The 19819-nt window shown below is 34.5% G+C and overlaps 1 protein-coding gene across 3 annotated transcripts in view; it reads left to right on the plus strand.

Annotated features, from left to right (window-relative positions):
- The first annotated feature begins 1177 nt into the window (after positions 1–1177).
- LOC134538086 (LIM/homeobox protein Lhx9-like) overlaps positions 1178–19819 on the plus strand; it is a 125976-nt gene continuing 107334 nt past the window's right edge. For all 3 annotated transcript variants that reach the window (XM_063379091.1, XM_063379092.1, XM_063379093.1), the window contains exon 1: positions 1178–1325. In XM_063379091.1, the coding sequence (XP_063235161.1) occupies positions 1290–1325 (36 nt within the window). In that variant the 5' untranslated portion in view covers positions 1178–1289. The remainder of the gene's footprint in view (positions 1326–19819) is intronic.

The following is a 19819-nucleotide window of genomic DNA, read 5'->3' on the forward strand; positions in this document are numbered from 1 at the left end:
TCGATGGCATATAATTTTCGCATTTTAATTGATGTTCAATTCAAGCTAATATTTTGAAACCATGGAAAAGATAATCGAATAGGTACTCAATACTTGGACTTTATTTTATTTTATTGTGCTTATTAATGTGCGCAGTTAACACAGGAAAGCTATTCTGGGGACAATTTACGTATAACCACAACCACTGGAGGTACTGGGACAACACAAAGCATAAAAACATCTGGGTAAGAACTTGACAATATAATATTACTGATTTCATGTAAACGTACGAATTTCAAAGTATCTGTTTTTTACACGAATATTTCTGTTCCATTTACCAATAAAAATAAATACAGTGTTTTTGATGGAAATTTCTCTCTGTTTAACGTCGGTAATTGTAATTCAAACATTTATTAATAGGGACCGGAAAAATTCGCGGGTTCACTGACCTGTAGGAAGAACTCCATAGTTCTAAGTACACTCGGTCAAATGCCACCCACTGATTGGCTGCTGTCTTGTGCGACGTTCCAGCGTAAGCAGCCTATGTATAATTCGAAAAAAGCTTTGGTCGGGTGTTTCTCATTGGTCCAGAGTCATCCAGGTGAGTTGTGAACCAATAGCAGAGGCAGCACTGAGGTATAACTAGAGTCCGTAAAAATTCGCGTATTCATTTCGTGACAAGATGAAATTCAAACACGTGTACAATTCTGCTGGTCCTGCTATTGGCTCGCAGTTTAATTGGAGTTCTCTGGGACAATGAGAGACTATCAACCAAAGAAGCATTGAATCACAAGCTACCCAGTGGAGACGCATCACAAGTTAGTACCCAATGAACACGCATGTCAGCTTGAGAAATGCAGAGGATAATGGAGGCTATCCTAGAGGTCATTGAATCCGCGAATTTTTCCGGTCTCTAGGTATAACGATTTGTATTTTAGCCTATCGCGAAATGAATTCCGCGAATTTTTTTCCGGTCTCTATAATCATTGATAGTAAAATATTTCAAGCGTGTAAGAATATCATTCCGAAGTGTAGTGCATGTGGACGACGCGGATGCTCGAGCGCCGCGCGGAGGGGAGGTGGATGAGTGGGGGGTGGGGGGAGTAGGGAGGGGAGGACGGAGCTTCGCGCGGCGGCCGCCGGGACCCGGGGCGCTGCGAGCGCGCGGCTGGGCCGGCCGCCAGTTGCGCGCGCGACGCCCAAGCGGCAGCATCGAGCCGCGACCATGTGCGCGCGGGTTGTCTGCTGCGCCGGGAGGACCCAGTGCGTCTCGTAGTCAGCCCCTCCGCCCCTCCCAGCACCGCCTACTGATGGGAGTTTTTGAAGAGTCTCCCGGGATGCACTGGGTGAGTCTACTCCCCGTCACTCCCCGGCACTGACGGGTCCAGGATTTTCGGATTCGGGAGGGGCTTGACCCAGCTGAGGCTAGGCATTATCAAGACAAACACTAAAACTATAGTGGACCCATGATGCTTTTGGAAGGGGGCTTGAGCCCCTTAGCCCCGCCTCCCCCTCCACTGGATCCGCTACTGCTTCCCGGCTCTCTTTCATTCCATCACTCGACATTTCTCATATCCCCACGTGTTCTCACGTGATGACGTCTCGTGGATCGACGAACGCCGGGCTGCACGCGCGAAAAAAAAATTGTCACACGTTCCGCCTGAGCCGAGCGTGCAAGAACCGGCAAAACCACCCGTGCGAGAAGAAAATCTTCAATAATATCAAACAGGTTAAGGCGGGCTTTTTTTTTTTTTAAACTAATTGTCAGGGACACCTGTATTTCGCGAATACATTTCGTGTCTTAGGTACATCGCAAAACACCGTGGTTTTTTTTTCTTGTAGTTATTGGCTGTGGTCGGCGAGAGGTGTTTTCCCTCACTTGACGGGGCCAATGGGAATGTGGATACCGTACTGCTGCACGCACACGATTCGCCATGACTCTTGAGAAAAAGCTAACAGTGGTTTTGTGACATACCTTGACACGAAATTTATTCGCGAAATACAGGTGTCCCTACTTATAGATCGACGAACGCCGGCTGCACGCGCGAAAAAAATTGTCTCATGTTCCGCCTGAGCCGAGCGTACAAGAACCGGCAAAAACACCGTGCGAGAAGAAAATCTTCCATAATATCAAACAGGTTAAGGCGAGCTTTTTTTTAAACTAATTGTTCGTAATTATATTTAAACAAAATTATTTAAATAAAATTAGCAAAAAACTGTAAATAATACTTAAAAAATTAAAAAATATATATATGCAAATTTTTCATCAATGTTTTCTTACGAAGTTAGCGCGTAAAATTAGCGTCTGTGAACCGACTTTACAGACAACTTTTTTTTTATGGTCTTCAGCGGAAGTTAAAATAATGTTAAATCGTCATCTGTGTTCGAACACACCTTCCAAGGACTGTTTTAAAACTGAGTGGTTCCGTCGACTTGACGTATCGCCGGTCGGGTTTCCCGCTTCCTTCGGCCGAGTGTTTCCGCGATGTCTTCTGTGTCTCGATGCTCAGTTGTTTGCTTGTGTTCATCCTACAAGTCATACTTTCATATCGACAAAGTAATCTGACGTGATAGCTAGGGCCATGCAAATTTCGCGAAAAGATTCCGAGACTAGCTGAAAATTAAAACACTGTACCATCGTGCATTTTCCGTGATTTGGCAAGTTTCTTTCAGGTAAATGTCGAATGTTACAGCACCAATCACAGTAACTCAGTGCGGTAGCAAACTCGTACAGAGCGGCTCGGTCAAATAAGGCAACGACTTCTCTCGCAGACGGCCGCCAATCACAACTTGTTGAAGTCTAATAGGCGTTCAGGATGTTTCGCGAAAATTGCCTGCCCCTAGTGATAGCTTTCAAGTGTAGGTGGGTGAACAAGGTATATTTAAATGTGCCATTGTCGCCATTAAAATTTCACGGCATAATTTTTTTCAAAATTTTTGAATTTATTACGAAACAGCGTCATTGTATTTTTAATTTGATTTTAAGAGCTTTTATGATTACTTTTTTTTTTTAACCAAAAAACGCAAATAATGTGACATCCAGCGCTTCAGGTAGAATCTAACAAAACGTTAATTTGTAAAATGTGAAATTTACAGTAAAGCCGGATAAAATCAGGCCAAAATTTGCTTTCTTGCAGAGTATAAACTCAGTCAAACGCCGTACTACAGTGATATACCTAAGTTGTACAATTTTAATGTAAAATCGGACGCGCGACCTTGTAGCTTGCCTACCCAACATAACTGCTAGATGTGAAGAAATGTAAATGTTAAAAAAAAAAAAAAAAAAAAAAAGATTGAAACTAAACTCGCAGAAGTACAAACACAAATCGACTTTTGTCTTAAATACTCCCCATTTGCCGTTTAAGTGAATTCGTTATGTGAGTACTGAGTGGTTTTAACTGTGAAGTGAAGTTCGGATACTGTGTTCTTCTGAAACTCGATAACTGCTGCTCATGCAGTCGTAGTCTGACGCAAAGGAAATAACTGCAATAAACTTTGTATGTGTTCGTTGCATGGCTGTACAAGTCGGTTCATCTGAAAGCATTAAAACAATTATAATTAATTCACACTGATGGTACATTACTTGAAATTCCACCCATAATGGTTCAGTAACAATTTTTAAATTCTAAATAATGTTTTTTCACACAAAAGTATTGACATTTCTTTCCTTGAACAAAATAAATAATATAGGTACATAGTTGAATAGCAAAAGAAAAAAAAAACTAACTTATTTTATTATCAAACAGAAATTCTCAATATTTAATGGCTTATTGTGCTTTCAATCTTTATTAAATGAATTTACTAAGCAATTTCTTTTATAGTGATACTTTTTTTAAAGTTTATAAATGGTAACATCTGAAATAATAAGATGTAGCTAAGGAACAGTTAGTCGCCACTAAGAGACGCATTAGTCTTTGTCGGTGTAAATTTGTGAAATTGCGAATTTTAAAGCAATGATCGCTAATTATGATGTTAGGCAGTTAATGCTTAAATATATAAGGCTAACCAACTATGTTTGTCCCTCGAATATGTATTGTAAGGAAAAAATTAAGCAAACGGCAGTACATCTATTGAACATTTTTGAACGAGCTCGTCAATTGTTTTCGTTCACTCAAGAGTATACTCTAAACATGAAACTGTTTTTAACAACATGTCAAAGTAGGCGTTGGTTGAATTTCGAGAAGTTGTTGATAAGAGTGACTGTCAGTAGCAAGTTAGTCCGATTGGATTTTATACTCACTCTTGTGAATTGCTTAGCTAAGTGAATTTCCAAAATATAAATTGTAGTTAATATTTTTCTGGAAACGTGAATGCACTATCCGCCCAACCAATGAGGTTCTTCCAGCAGATTGACGCACTTTAAATCTATGCCTAAAGCGTGAACTTTGAGGCTTCCGTAAGCACATTGCGTCGTCAATGAAAAGGATAATCTTTAAGTATAACGGCTTACAAACGATGCCAGGAAAATAAATAAAATATTTACTTTAGTTACTGTCGATACTCATAATTTCACAGATAGTATATTGGTAAGGTGTATGGTTTTAATTGTAATAGCATCCCGCAGCATTTAAAACATTGCTAAAAAAAACTTTCATGAATTCAAGCAACAGAAAATATTGATATATTTACATTGGTATTTGCTGAGTTCAAAATAAGCCTAAGTGACTGCAGGCTATTCTGAATAAAACATGAAAAAGTCTCCAATATAATTAATTGCAATTTTTTAACATGTTTACATCTTAAGCCCGGGCGAATATTATGTTTCAATGCAAAATCATTTATAAAAATTTAGTTGCTCATGTTAAAAAAATAAACGAAATTATTGCAGAGTTTGCACAAATAAAAAGAGCATTTAACTTCTTACCGACACAAAATCCAGTACATTATGTGAAATTACGTTGTTATTTAAAAATAATCCATTTAAATTTATATGATAGCACTCATCCTATAATTTCTTGGAATTGTTTAACTATAAACATAACCTATCACTTGCAAACATTTAATTCAAAACCCAGCTGACCCTGGTAAATCCTGTTGTGTACCTTGAAGACTGACGGCTACCCGTGTGTCCTCGTAACTGGCTGTAAACTTCAATAAACTTCACTGGAATAGTAAATGGCCATTGATGAACATTTCAGGCTTCAATAATTTTTCCTGCAAATCTGGTCGTTGTGTCCGATACGCAAATTTTAGAGTAATCTCCATGTTTTTTTAATGCCGAAAGTGGTAATGGATTAAAGTTGTTGCACATGAGCCTACATACACAATGCTCTAGAATGACTGGCCGTTTGATATGCCAGAATTTACCACTCAGAGTGAATAAGAGCTTAACAAAGTAATGTTTTCTTTAATTTTCTGTCCGGAAGTGATTTGTTATGAAGAAATGCGGTGATTAATTGTTAATTATTTGTTAATTGTTTTTAACCATATTTTTGTTTAAGGAGGCTAAATTTAATAGTAAATTAATAATAATATATTAAATTAATAATAATATATAATATAAATGATAATAAATAAAATGTAATAATAGTAGCTTTTAATAAACTAGAACAATAGTTTCACAATGATCATCATAAAGTAACGACATTCACATTATAATTTTAGTCAGTTTACACTTTATCCAAGTTAATTTATACTAGACACCAGTTTAACAACTTGGAGTTTAACATAAATACTGAACCTAGCTACAGTTTGGGAAAATTTAAGGAACCACGGTGTTTTTACGTAAATGATTGTTCATTACTTAACTAAAAATTGTAGCGAAACCAACCAGCATTTAATAACATTATCCTAATCGTTTAAAAAAATCTAATAGGCTTTTTAAAAAAAACATTTACTTTAAATCATTTCGTGAAAAAAATGCTGGACACTTTAATTTCAGCAAGTAGAATTTGCAAAAGTATTAAGGCAATAAACATTGCCTTTGATCTACGCACCCTAGTTATGTTTTGAAAGCTGGCCTTGCTAGGATGTAGAACAAGTAATTGTTAAATTAAAATTACTGAACTGGTATGCAGCCAAGTTCTGTAATAATTTCAGATGTTCAGTGTGTCTAAGTGAGTCACGTTTTAGACGGCTAATATGAAACATCAGCTTTTCGCGCAAGAATACATACCGCATACTTGGTGTTTACCTTCACACTGTCTTTTGGTGGCTTTCTCAAAATTCAGGTGTCTGAGTGAAGTACGGACTTTCAGCCAAGAGATTAAAACTATCACTTAACTTCACTTCCCGATGCGATGTTTCTTACTTCACAGACGTTAAGTCCAACTGTTGCTAATTATCTTACAAGTCCTGCATGTTATATTGTTATTTGCTAAGGGCCTATCCTTTGCTTAGCTATGACACATAACAAAAACCAAATAAGGGTAAATTACACCGAGGTTGACATAATCTGACATGTTGCTTGAGTCTTAGCTACATGCTTAATCACATCGGCATAAAGCTTCATTCGTGCTGTGTAGCTACGATCTAAGATATCTTTAATAACTATTAAGTTAATAATTACTTGTTTGTTTACCAACGACATTTACTGATTCTTTAATTTTATCATATAAAAAATAAGAAGAAATTATCATAGATAAATTTCTAGCTCTCATTTTGATTTTTTTTAAATTGTACAATTTATATTATTTAAATCGTAAATAAACAAGTTTTAATTTTTTTATCTTTCTAAATATAACCAAAAACTTTGAAAAGAGAGATTTGAAAGGTACCTACTAGAAATGAAGTTTGAATTCGTTACCACAGAAAATCTTTTTCATTTCGAGTTTAGAACTACATATAATTTTAGATATCTATTTAGTTAAAAATTTGGAAATGCCTTTATTTGTACATTTTTACTTCTTTGGTTTTTTATTGTTAGGTAATTATAGGCTGTAAATATGTTTTCTATGTGCACGCTGCAAAAATAATAAATAAATATCACCTGTGAAAATTTTTCATGCTCTATCACTTAAAAAAACACAGAATAAGGCATCAGTTAGTGGGTTCATTAAATATCTATACTACTAATAATAGAGCATTTTAAGGTAAATTAGAAATATACTTTTAACGACACTTCAACAAAAAACTTGATAAACGTATTTTTTTAATTATTTCTTAATTATTCCACTGGTACTGGCATCATTCAAAAAGTTCGAAATGGGTTTTAATGGAAAAATAATTTATAAGTTAGAAATTATATTTAAAACATATATAAATAATTATAAATTACCACCCTTTGCGGCTTAAAAAGAGTTATAGTATTTTTAATAATAAATGCTAATGATATTTCTGTGTACAATCTAAGTTGCCTATGTTTAATTTGGCATGCTTTCTACGTTCAGCATTTAAATAACGACGTTTTAAATAGTTTAGTTTTTTCGAAATTTCAACCTAAATGGGTTTAAAGTTGTAGAGAAATATTTAATGGCAAATTGTATTACTGATTACTCTAAAACTTTTTTTCAGTTAGTCATAGCGTAAATGAATGATGAACATTATTATGTTTAAGTGTAGGCCTAATTCTAAGCTCAAGCCTTTAGGATATACACATAAGCGAAGTTTGATTATAAGTGGCCACGCTTATCTCTAAATCCATCGGTAAATCTAGAAAGCCGCATACTTATTCTTCAATCCAAACAAATAAAACCATATGTCTCTTGGAACGCCAAGGCCCAAATCTCCCTTCCATCGCTTTACCCATGTAAATAAATAAACAATACCATATTTTTCCGAAACCAATAACACTTAAGGTCTGTTTCTTTATAAAATATTTAGCTTTGGATTTTGAAATTAGCACAATTGTTTAGATCTCTACCATTCACGCAATTAAAACCGCGCGCTAAATGATAGCAATGAAAAATAACGAAGTACTTTAAAAACTTAGAATAGGCTATACTAATAATAGGCTTGATATAAAAACTGACCCCGTTATAAGTACAATTTTTCTCAACTTTGTAGATCCTTAAAACTTATCCAGTCCTTCTGTTATGTCGAAAATTTTTGATAAACATAACGGATGCCGATTAAAATGGTTTATTAAAATATCTTATTAATATTCAGCTTGTAAACCAATCTGGAGTGATACAACATGTACCAAACAAAAATTTTTCCGAAAAAAAAATTCTTTGATTAATTTAGCTTATAAATTTAATTTAAAGCTTCTAATAGTGGAATGATTATTTTATTATTTTTTATATAAAATAATAGCAATTATTTGAACGTCGGTAAATTGTTTTTGTTTACCGCGTTCCATCACTGCACATTATTTTAGTACTTGAGTTGCAAACAAGGGCGGGAATTTTTTAGCAAACTGGTTCATGTACTTCTATTATTTAGTTTCGTGAAATAAATACATACTGTAATTGGCTTCATTATTTTTTTTTAGAAATTTGTTGGAACATTCAGTTAAAATATAAGTTAGGTATTAGAATTAACTTAAATGTTTTGTTGTGTGCAAAGAATTATCTAATTTTCTAAAAAATAATAATAAAAGAACTAAACCCAAAAAAGGTTTAAGATGCAAAATATATTTCTTAAACGGTTCGTTTGATCTTGTGAACAAAGCGAATTTTTACTTGGAAAATAATCTTAACCAATAAACACAAATTTATAATTGCAAAGTATTTTTTAAAGTAGAATGTTTTTCCTATATTTTATTGTTAACGTAAATAAAATTAAATACAATTACGTCTATCGTTTATCGAATAAAATTTGGTACTATTACACAGCTGAACAAATAGGGACATAATTTTATCTTCACGAAACCTAATCATTACAAAAAAACTTCTTACCAGACGTATCTTTCTTGATCTTCACGAGTCCTGGGCATCAATTCGTAACTCCATTTTAACTTAACTCGAACTTTTTAAATTTATTTTAAGTGGTATCGGAACGTAACGGATGACTAAGCTGCTATTGTTTTGATTGAACAACTTATCATGTTCTAAGGATCTCTTGCGGTAAAACATTGCCTGTTCGTATCACGTAGCCGCCAGACCAACGCGGGGTTTGAAATCGGTGAGAATACATGTTGACCACGCTTATGTGCTTTGAAACATGCACCAATAATAAAATAAAAAGTTAAGAACTTTGCTAAAATATAGGTCAAAGAAAAACGTTTCTTCTTTGTATCCCACATGGATTCAATTTTAAGGGACATAAAATTTAGCATCAGCAAATAGGTTTTCTTGCAATCTTGATCTTGTTCGGCACATCTAAAAATTATTATTTTTTTCCAAATCGTATATAAAGATTATTGAAGTACGTGCTTTCAAAATATTTAGATGATTTTACGAGATACAGACAATCGCATGTCACATGGAGGCTACCGAAAATATCTCAGTCGGTATGAACCGTACAAAGTAGTTTACCTATAGGAAAAAATATAATATTGTAGTCTCAACATAACAATTTTTTAGTGACAGATAATTTTTTTCAGACACTAATAAAATGAGAACCGGAAATTTCGTGGATTCTTCTGGCCTCAGGACGGAATTCGAAGTCATAGGCGAGCGCGACACTTGTTTGCGTTCCCATTGGTTGATTTCTTAGCGAGGACATTTTTATCCTTGTTAATTGGCACTACCTGATTCGCTTACTCCCCTCCCAGCAAGGCTTCGTTGGCTCACGGTCGTAGAGGGGCGTGTCCAGACATATTTGGTCCAATCATGAGCACGGGGCGCGAATGTGAAGGTTTGAATTCTAACTTGCGACTCAGCGAATGCGGGAAATTTCCGTAGCTCTGTTAATAAGTAGAGACCGGAAAAATTCGCAAATTCATTTCGCAATAGGCTAGAATACAAATTGTTATACCTCAGTGCTGCCTCTGCTATTGGTTCACAACTCACCTGGATGACTCTGGGCCAATGAGAAACACCCAACCAAAGCTTTATCGAATCACAGGCTGCTACGGTGGAACGTCTCACAAGACAGTAGCCAATGAGTGGGTGGCATTTGACCGAGTGTACGTAGAACTATGGAGTTCATCCTACAGGTCATTGAACCCGCGAATTTTTCCGGTCCCTAGTTATAAGCCACTTTACGTTCTCGACACAAATTTTTTTTGCTGCAGCCGACAAAATCGTGTATTTGGCGGCGTGTTATCGCGTCACGCCTGAATGCTCGCGTGTCAGCAGGACTGCACTAGCGCCTGATGCCAGGCTATGTCACGTGGTGTCAGCTGCAGCGGCCAGCACGCGTCAGGCGAGGGGAAGTGATGTCCAACTGCCAGCTTGACGCCAGTAGTAGATGAACGTTATAACATTCTGGTTGTAAACTTATTGTTTACATTCAGAATCGATCTTAGTATTTAAAAGATTTATTAAATAGCTGATTAATATTTCTTAATTTTAAAAATCCTTCGTTAAAATTTTAAAAACACATCTTAATATGTGAACTATTCCTAAAAAACAAAACTTATAGTTTTTGAAAATCTTTACTACTGAATGAATTATAATTTTTTTTAAAAGAATATGGAAAAAATGGGATTTTTTTTATAAATGTTTATTTGGAAAAACCCGTATAAAATTTTAAAAAATCTGTCATAAGAATATGATGATTTGTTTAAAAATCCATAACCCGGCAAAGAAAGCAGTGTAAACGAATAGCAGTTCAGAAAAAATTCTTATCGCAAAGAATCAATTTAGGTCTAACTGCAAATATATTGGCAAATTGTTCATTCACTTGTGGCTGAATAAAAATATTTCTTTGATGTAAATTATTTTGCAGCAACAAATTACACTAAAAAATAAAATTTTAGTAAAATCCCCCATGATAAGCCGTTTTAAAGTCTACATTATTACCTGGCGTTGTAGACAGCAACGTAAACCATCCGTTCGGTGACACAACAAATATATTTAATATTTGTCCATGCAAGCGCAGGCGAATCAATAATAAAAAATTTCTTAAAGTTTTGAAGTTCAAGTAAACCCAATTTCATGATCAAGACTGCGTGGTCCAGCTCGAGACAGATAAGTATCCAGTTATTACGTTTACTCTCTATTTGTTTTTATTTTATTCGCGCTAATAGTACACTTGCTAAGCATTTTACGGTGTATCGTTTTTAATTAAGGCAATAGATAAAATAATCTTCCAAAGAAATTAATTGCAAACTAAAATACTTATTTAACATCTCATATCATTAAGAAAGTAACACAATTAAGAAAACCAGTTCAAATTTTAAAAACATTGAACTAAAAAATTCACTTACTTGATCAGAAATTTCAAATGTAAATAATATAGTGACATACTAGCCTTACCTAGTAAGTGAAACCAAATACAATAATAATTGCGGCGCGAAAAAACTTAACATTTTTATAAAAATAATTTTACGTATTTTGGTTTTCAAGTGGCTAGGTATAAACATAAGGAAACAGTTAAATCTATTATAAAATTTCCATTTATTTTTACACTGAAGCTAGAACAATGATCAGAATAATTATTAAAACAATTTTAGAGAGTGAACCATTGTAGGTCGGCTGATAAACCACTCCGTGTATCATTTAGTAAAGGTGGGTTCATGATTGCGAACAGTAAGAATAAGTCTTTTCGCTAAGACATGAGGTTACGTATACGACTGTAATTGTTTAAGATTGACGTGTGCGGATCGTGTACGATTCAGCTGTTGACTTAAGAACTAACAGAAAAGTTAATACTTTATAATTTTTACATAAAAAGTATTGGAATGCACCAATCACAGCGCATTAATGCTGTTTGCTCTGAGTTTGTGATGTGCGCGAGGAAACTTAGAAATTTCTTACAGCGTGTCAAGGACGACAGAATGCTTAAACGAAAATGCAGGAAACATTAAAAGCGCTTTTATAGAAATATTATTGAGTTTTGATTATTTTTATGTATTCACAGTTCTTATTTGCTTTCATGTTTATATATACAACTTTTAATTTTGTATTAATTGGCTTTTAGCATTTGAAGTTACATGAAACAGTAATTATGAGTTAAAGCTAACCAACTGTTATTATAATTGGTATTCAAATTCTTGGCTACAATTGGAAAAGTTGCGATTCAGTGGTTATTTCGTAGTAATACCACTGGTAGGGCCTATTTTGAACATAGAACACACCCATGTCAAAATCAGTTAAAATGCTACCTAAATTCAATGTTTCATAATTTTTTACTAGAGTAGTTCTCAGTTAAATTTAACAGATTGGGTAAAATTTTCACTTTTAAGATTCCAAGAATGTTGCTTTTTATGCAGCAGTAACATAGGTATTTTTTATGTGTTTCTCATAACGTATCTAGTAAATCATTGAAATATTATTCCACTATAAAATAAAACTTTTGTAATGATACAACAGATTAGAAATTAAATGGTAGAAAAGATGTTGAGAAAAAATGCAGGTGTTTGCTGTTACAATTGTTGCAACAAACGAAAACTCTCACACGTAAAATCGTCGGGTGAGTAGGTACTACAAATAAGTAAATACAAATATTCTTTTTCGAGGAAAAACGCTGATAAATATTTTTCCCGAATAATAATTTTGAGAGAATGTAAGGCATTATGTCACTATATTTTACAAACATGTATGCAGCTTATATTCTAATATGTTGTTACAGTAACCAATTGGAACTTTTACAAATATTTTTCCAGTTATGTAGTTAGGCCCTACCTAGTTGTAGTACTCACCCCACGAAATTTGCTTTGAGTTAGTACATATTTCAGTACATTTTACGTGACCTGATTCAAGCTGAAAGTCTATGTACCGACGATAACGATAGTCATTCACTAGTTGCTCGAATGTTACATACACTTATTATATTTATTTGATTGGATTGCACAGCTGAGACTCTCACAGATGTGCAGCTGTCACATTGAACCTGGTTTCCTTCAAGATGCAAACACGCAATGATGACAAATTATCATGAGCTTATCTACGTCGAACATCTGAATGTGTACAGGACTCCTTCCTTCACAAAACTAAGGAAGTAATTCGAAGAGTTAATTTTTGTTTGCTGCTTATTCAATTTTACCGACCGAAAAATAAATTGAGAATATGATGCTATCAGGTTATCAGCTTTCCATATATTTCTTTATTAAAAAACTATCACTAAAACGTCATTATTACTGATTGATATTATTCGAAAAGGATTAAAACTGATGTTTATACTTTTAGGATAAAAACTAGGTGTTCAATATTTAATTCTTGAATAAATAGTAGGTTATCTAAGTTCTGGTATCATAATGACATAAGTTTTCTTTTAAAAACCATTTTTTACTCTAGTCATTGAGACGTCTCTTATACATTGCTGTAAAAGGATTAATTACGGTTTACAAATCTCTACGAGAAACAGAAGTGTTTCCAGAAGGCCACAAGACAGGCCCAAATCGATAATGATTGATATGATACATTTAGTTAGTCACTTTTATTTTAAAATTTATAAACAATTTTTAGTTTTGTGATGTTTAAAATTGAACATTGTCTTTTACAGAGTAAGCTACTCGTTCTTTTGCATCTAATTCATTTACTCATTAATTTTCTGAAAAATAATTATTTTATGAAGAATTATGATGTAATTTTCGTATTCAAAATATTGTAACATTCCAAATATTAAAGTCAGTACATATAACTTCCTAAGGCTGAAATTCGACCATCAGAAAGAAAACAACAAAAATGCCATATGTACAAAATTCGAGTATGTTAACAGCTGCGTGTTAAATAATGCAATACAATTCGCGTAAAAGAGCCGGAAAAAAAACTTCATAATAATTATGATTCAAAAATCGATGTACTTAACCAAAAATATACAATGGACAATTATTATGACTTAAATGTTATGTCATTTACCTAATATATTTTACGCCAAGACGTTTATAGAAATGATTTTAAGCAATACATAGGCCTATAAAGAAAAAATTTCGAATAGTTTTACAGCCACAGTTTCATCTCAATAATTCTACGGGCTGATAACGAAGAATCACTGTAAATGATTCCGTTTTATGTTGATTATTTTATTTTATGAGATATATAAGGGATTACTGGTAAATATTGGTTACTAACAAGTACAAGTATTTTTCTGTCAACCAATAGTAAAAATGTAATTACTCATAAATTTTTTTTAATGTCTGGAACATCCGTAAGAAATAAAATTCGCACTTCCTAATTTCTTTTTAACACATAAACAGTTTATCTTCGCTTTAATTATTACGAAACACTAGATTTCCGAAACTGAACTCGCCAACTTTTTTTCAATAACCTCAAGACACGTTCATTTTCTTCCATGAAGTCACAGTTCACCCAGTGTACGGTAAAAAATTAATTTTGAGCCAGTAAACTTTAATTTTATTAGCAAAAATCATACAAAAAGTGCAGACTTGATGCATCCTAACAAATTAAAAGCTTGTGGAGAGCAAACATGTAAAAAAAAAAAAAGGTCCAAATTTTGTATCAAACAACAATTTTTAAAAATATATTTGATATTTGAAACATAGTGCTAAAATAAATAATTTCCTCTGTAAACAAGCCATCTGACGCAGTCTGTCTCCGAGCAAGAACCACAGAAACGCCTGTTCTCTGTGGTGGATATATAACATCCCGAAAAATTTTCAGCTACGATCGAAGTTTCAATAACTTTCCAAACATTTTGAGGGAAGAATTTAATTATAACAACGTTAAATATTTTCTCAGCTGTATGTATTGAATGCATATTTTTTAAAAAAAGATCTTATGATGTCAAAATAACATAATATTTAATATTTGGTTACATAATGCAGTGAAAAGAAAAGGCCACAAAGATTTTTTTTTTTTAAAATGAGAATTCAAAGGTAAAGTAGTCACATAATTTTGCTACAGTCAAATAACTTCAGAGTATCCACATGTATGTTTCCTGATAACCAAAAAATTATTTTGTTTTTACCACGAAATACTCGGCAATGCGAATTTCTTGCAAAATATATTTAAGCGGCCAAAGGAACAATTTTTTGATGTGTATACGGCATTTGGAAAGAGTAATTTTGTGAATAGAACGGAAATGAGTAAGAACGGTGCGCCTAAGTAGAAGTCTCAGAATCATCGAAAATATGGCGGACTCGTGTATTTTATATATAGCCTATATAAATCCAGTGTCCTGATGTTTGTTTCCAGTGAACTCTTCACCAAGTCAACCGATTTCGATGAAAATTGGCATTTATGTGCAATTTTTTTCAACTTGTGAGATAGGATAGTTTTTATTACGATTAATGGTCTTAATAGTTTATAATTAATAATAAACTGATTATCAATGTTGGTTAGTGTTTAAGCCCGGGAAACAGTGGGTACTTCGTCTCCATGACAACGTTGCGTGCTCGAGAGTCTGGAAACCGTCGGTGCTATTCGTTTTTTCTTTGGTGCATTACAAAGCATTGTACTAATTTTTTGTCAAAATTAATTAATTTTCATTTTATTTCATTTATTATAACTGAAAATAAGAGATTTGGTCTCATTTCCCCCCCATCAATACAACCGTGCGAAGCCGGGTCGGGCAGCTAGTTTTATATATATATATATATATATATATATATATATATATATATATACACACACACACACTTATATATAGCCGGGGTCCCGAAACTTGGGCTAAGAGTCGTGAAAGAGACCATTCCCGCGAACTTCGGAAAAATAATATTTCTAAAAAATAATTTTATTTTAAAAACAATTTATGTGGTCACAATCTACGTCACACAACAAACTGCAACTTTACACACTCGTTCCAAAAAGCTGTTAAAAATAAAACTGTGATGAAAACATATTTTAAATTAATTTATTTGTAGTTTTGACATATGTAAACATCTTTAGCGTATTTTAAGGTTATGTTTGACAACGAACTTTACGAGAGAAGCAATGATAATTTTTTTTTTCAAACGCGTTCCATGCAAAACGATACAAACACCGTTTTAAAGAAAGAAACAGAAAGACGCCAACTTGGTTTCAAATAATTTTCTGTTCCATTTTAAAGATTTGGCAGTTGGTCATCATGTATGGTCAAAAGTAAATCTTGGAAAATGAGAGTGTGATTCAAAAGTGTACATGATAATTGTTAAAGGTTAATTGTATGAAATAAAATCATCATAACTGCATCATAAATGTTCTGAAACTACCAGAAGCGCATAAAATGCACCGGCTTTGAGAAAAATGGTAGAAAATAAATAAAAATTAGCCGAAACTAACATGGGTTGTGTTGGGTAGCGTTCGGTTCAGTTAGGTTATTACTAACTTGTTCAATTTTAGCTATGTTTTTAAAAAGGCAACAAATTTACCATTTTCTCCTAAAATAAATAAATTTGGTGTTTTAATCATACTCGGCATTATTTTAAAGGAATTTAAAAATTAAATTTTGTTTCTGAGTTTTGTCTCAAAAGTATATTTGAAACATGAATGACATGAGAACACATGAATTTTCTCGTTACCGAGGTTACATACATGTTTACATATCTCCGGCTAGTACTAAGACTCGCGCTCACATTTTTTTTATAATTGCATTTACATACTGTATTTATTCTCCAAAACACGTCACTTTTCGAAATGAATGTTCCATGGAATATTCCGCCAATCTACATGGCTGTGGTGAAATATGAGTAAAGCACCAACACCTTATCATTCCATTTACATTTCACACGGGAAATAGAACGAACATTTAGGCTACAGTTAAGATAATGTTGCGTGCGTCGTGAAAGTAATAGAACCTTCAATGGAACTTGACTGTTGATTAGAATAAATGTGAATATGGTCATTGCTGTAGAAAACGTCGTTATAATTACAGAATTTTTTTACTATTATCGTTGTCATTAGTATAGTATCGAAGTTGGAACTTGAAAATAATTTTGCTCCAAAATAATTTTCACTTAACTAAGCTACCTACTAAACTAAAGTTAATAACTAAATTTCTTCATTTACGCTCTTTTTGTTTCACTCGATGACCTTCGTATGCGTTTGGCATTCATGCGAATGTCGTATGCTCAAATTAAGGTCATGTTCGTGAACTAATGTGACATATTTTCATTATGTTAGTGGCTATGTTACTTAGTGTTTAGAAATAAAATAATATTCGAGCACAACTTGAGTTGCACCACTTTCACGATTTAACTATAAAATTTTCTGTTAAACAAGAATTGGAAAATATAAAATTATAAAAAATTTAATTATAATAATTCGCTATGAAGTAAAAATGTAGGGGCAAAATAAGTTATGTAAAATAGCCAGAAATGGTAACTTTCTAAGTAGATATATTTTATTAAGACAGTAATGAGATACGTTAAATTAACTTTTGAAAATGAGTATTTATTTATAAAATTATTAAATATTATTTTATGAGTTATTCAAGGGCACATAATCCATGTAGATCCTTTAAATATTTAATTTTAATAAGTTAAAGAAAATGGTTTAATCTTTTAAATTGGTTCAGTATATTCGTAAGAAAATATTTTAAGCAGATGTATAACATTGTTCTTATAAAACTTTACTGAGAATATTAATATCTTCCTTTATTAGAGAAATGGCTTACATACATTTATCTTGTTTGAAAATGTTGCCAAAAAAGGGGAGGGGGAATGACCTGTCAAATCAAATTGTGTACATATTGATTTGATGTTATTGATTATTTAATATAAATGAAGAAGAAAAGCATTTATAGGCTGCTGGTCAGCTCTCGCTGGAGAATCATGTCCAAAACAACTTATTTACCACAACTACCAACATACATAATGTAATATTCGTAGAGACAGGAAAAATTCCAGGATTGACTCCAATATCCTCTACACACTCGGGCAAATGCCAACTGTTCATTGGCTGCTGACTTGTGAGTCGTCTCGACTGGGTGGCCTGTGATTCGACACTTCTATGAGTGAGGGTCTCTAATTGGCCCTCAGTCCTCCAGATTAACAGTGAACCAATGGCAGAAGCAGCACCAAGGTATAATTATTTGAATTTTAGCATAACACGAAATGAACCCGCGAATTTTTCAGGTCTCTAAATAAATATTCGTCACGAAATTTCGATCACTAAAATTAAATCTTAAAGAATTCATGAAGTATGAGGCTTTCGCGATCATCGTCTGTGAGCTTCTAGAAGCTTCTGGGTTGTGGCCGCGTCCGAGACGGAGATATCGCAGACGTTTCGGCCGACGTCGCAGTCGCTATCGTCAGCAGCTAACTGTTGATGGCAACCGCTACGTCGACTGGCTGTGAGCTTCTAGGCTTCTGGGTTGTGGCCGCGTCCGAGGCGGAGATATCGCAGACGTTTCGGCCGACGTCGCAGTCGCCATCGTCAGCAGCCAACTGCTCCCTGATGACCGGAACTTCGGTGATACCTTCGCCTTCGGACGCGGCTGCGACCCAGGAGCCTGGAAGTGAACCAGTGTCGACCGGGTGCAGTGTGTTGTCCGATGCACCCCGCTGCACCGGGAGGAATCACCGCCGCGGGGTTGACGACAGCGGCAGCAGACGACGTAGCGCGGGGTGTCAGTGACCTCGACTCCCGACGAGCCGGGGCTTATCTGCCCTCCCGCGTGACCCCCGGGGGTCGCCCACTCGTCGCGAGTAGCACATGGCGGGCCTACTCGCCGCTACTCGCCGCCAGCTCACGCATTCTCGGGAAGTCACGATCATCAGGGCGGTGTCTCATTCGCTATGTTGACCTTATTTTTCTATTTTGACGTGACAACGTCTAATAAATCGATGAACGCCGGCTGCACGCACGGAAAAAGTGTCCCGTAACGCACATTGTCCCGTTACGCCGTGTCCCGTAACTCTCATTGTACGCTTGCGCCGCATCTATCTCTCTTCCACTCGATTGGAACAACCATCGATTTGACTTTTTCGAGGCACATTAAACTTGAAACACTCCCATTCGTTTGCCTACTTTTCCTATCATCGTCCTATCCTTAACAGAATAGCACAGATTGGAAGAAGTTAAATAGCAAACATGTATAAAAGTTATAGTTAAAATAATCTCTTCGTTGAAGTAATAAACATATTTGAATTAATGAGTGCAAATAAAAGTAAATTTACCAATTAAATTGTAGATTTCATTTCACTCCTTCTTTGTATCCATACAAAATAGTGATAATTCAATAAAAATGATTCAATTTTATTCATAAAAGTATGCAATCATTTCATCAATGTTTTGTTATGACGTTATCACGTTAAACTATCGTCCGTAAACCGACTTTAGAGACAACCAATTTTTTTTCTCTTATCAATACTGTTGGCTAAGACCTATTTCTGCGAATTCAATATCGTACTTCTCATACATTTATTGTTCTCTCACAAATATTTTCAAAAGATATTAACTTGGTGTTATGTAATAAAGTAGCTTGGCTTCTGAGTTGTAGCCGTGTCCTAGGCGAATAATTCACCGACGCGACGTTTCGGTCGACATTGCAGTCGCCGTCATCAGGGAGCAAGTTACCTGAAAACGTGCGAACATCATTAGCGTTGTGTAACAGGTGTAAAAGTTTACGCAACTTTGGGCGACCTTTTACAGAAATCATTTATTACAGAATAACAAAACAAAAGTGATATAAAGTTAAATTTACAGAATAGCCTTTAACTAATAGCAATGACGAAAAAAAATAATCAGAATAATGTGCTGAACCCCACCTTAAGAGAAACACGAACAGCTGCTGGAGCAAGGTTTCACAGTGGTGTTAAGAGCTACTTTGTCTCGCGGGTCAGACGCCTTCCAGTCCCTAAGCGCAAGGCGGCGAAAAGCAACGCAGTCTTTCCGTCGAAATATATATATATATATATATATATATATATATATACACACACATATATTTATTTTTTTTGCGGAATGGCAAACACGGTCGTTACCTCCGCTTGAAAATGACAGTGAAAACACTGTTCCCGCCGTTTTTATCC

Source organism: Bacillus rossius, chromosome 13 (assembly GCF_032445375.1).
Source record: "Bacillus rossius redtenbacheri isolate Brsri chromosome 13, Brsri_v3, whole genome shotgun sequence".
Taxonomy (NCBI): Eukaryota; Metazoa; Arthropoda; class Insecta; order Phasmatodea; family Bacillidae; genus Bacillus; species Bacillus rossius.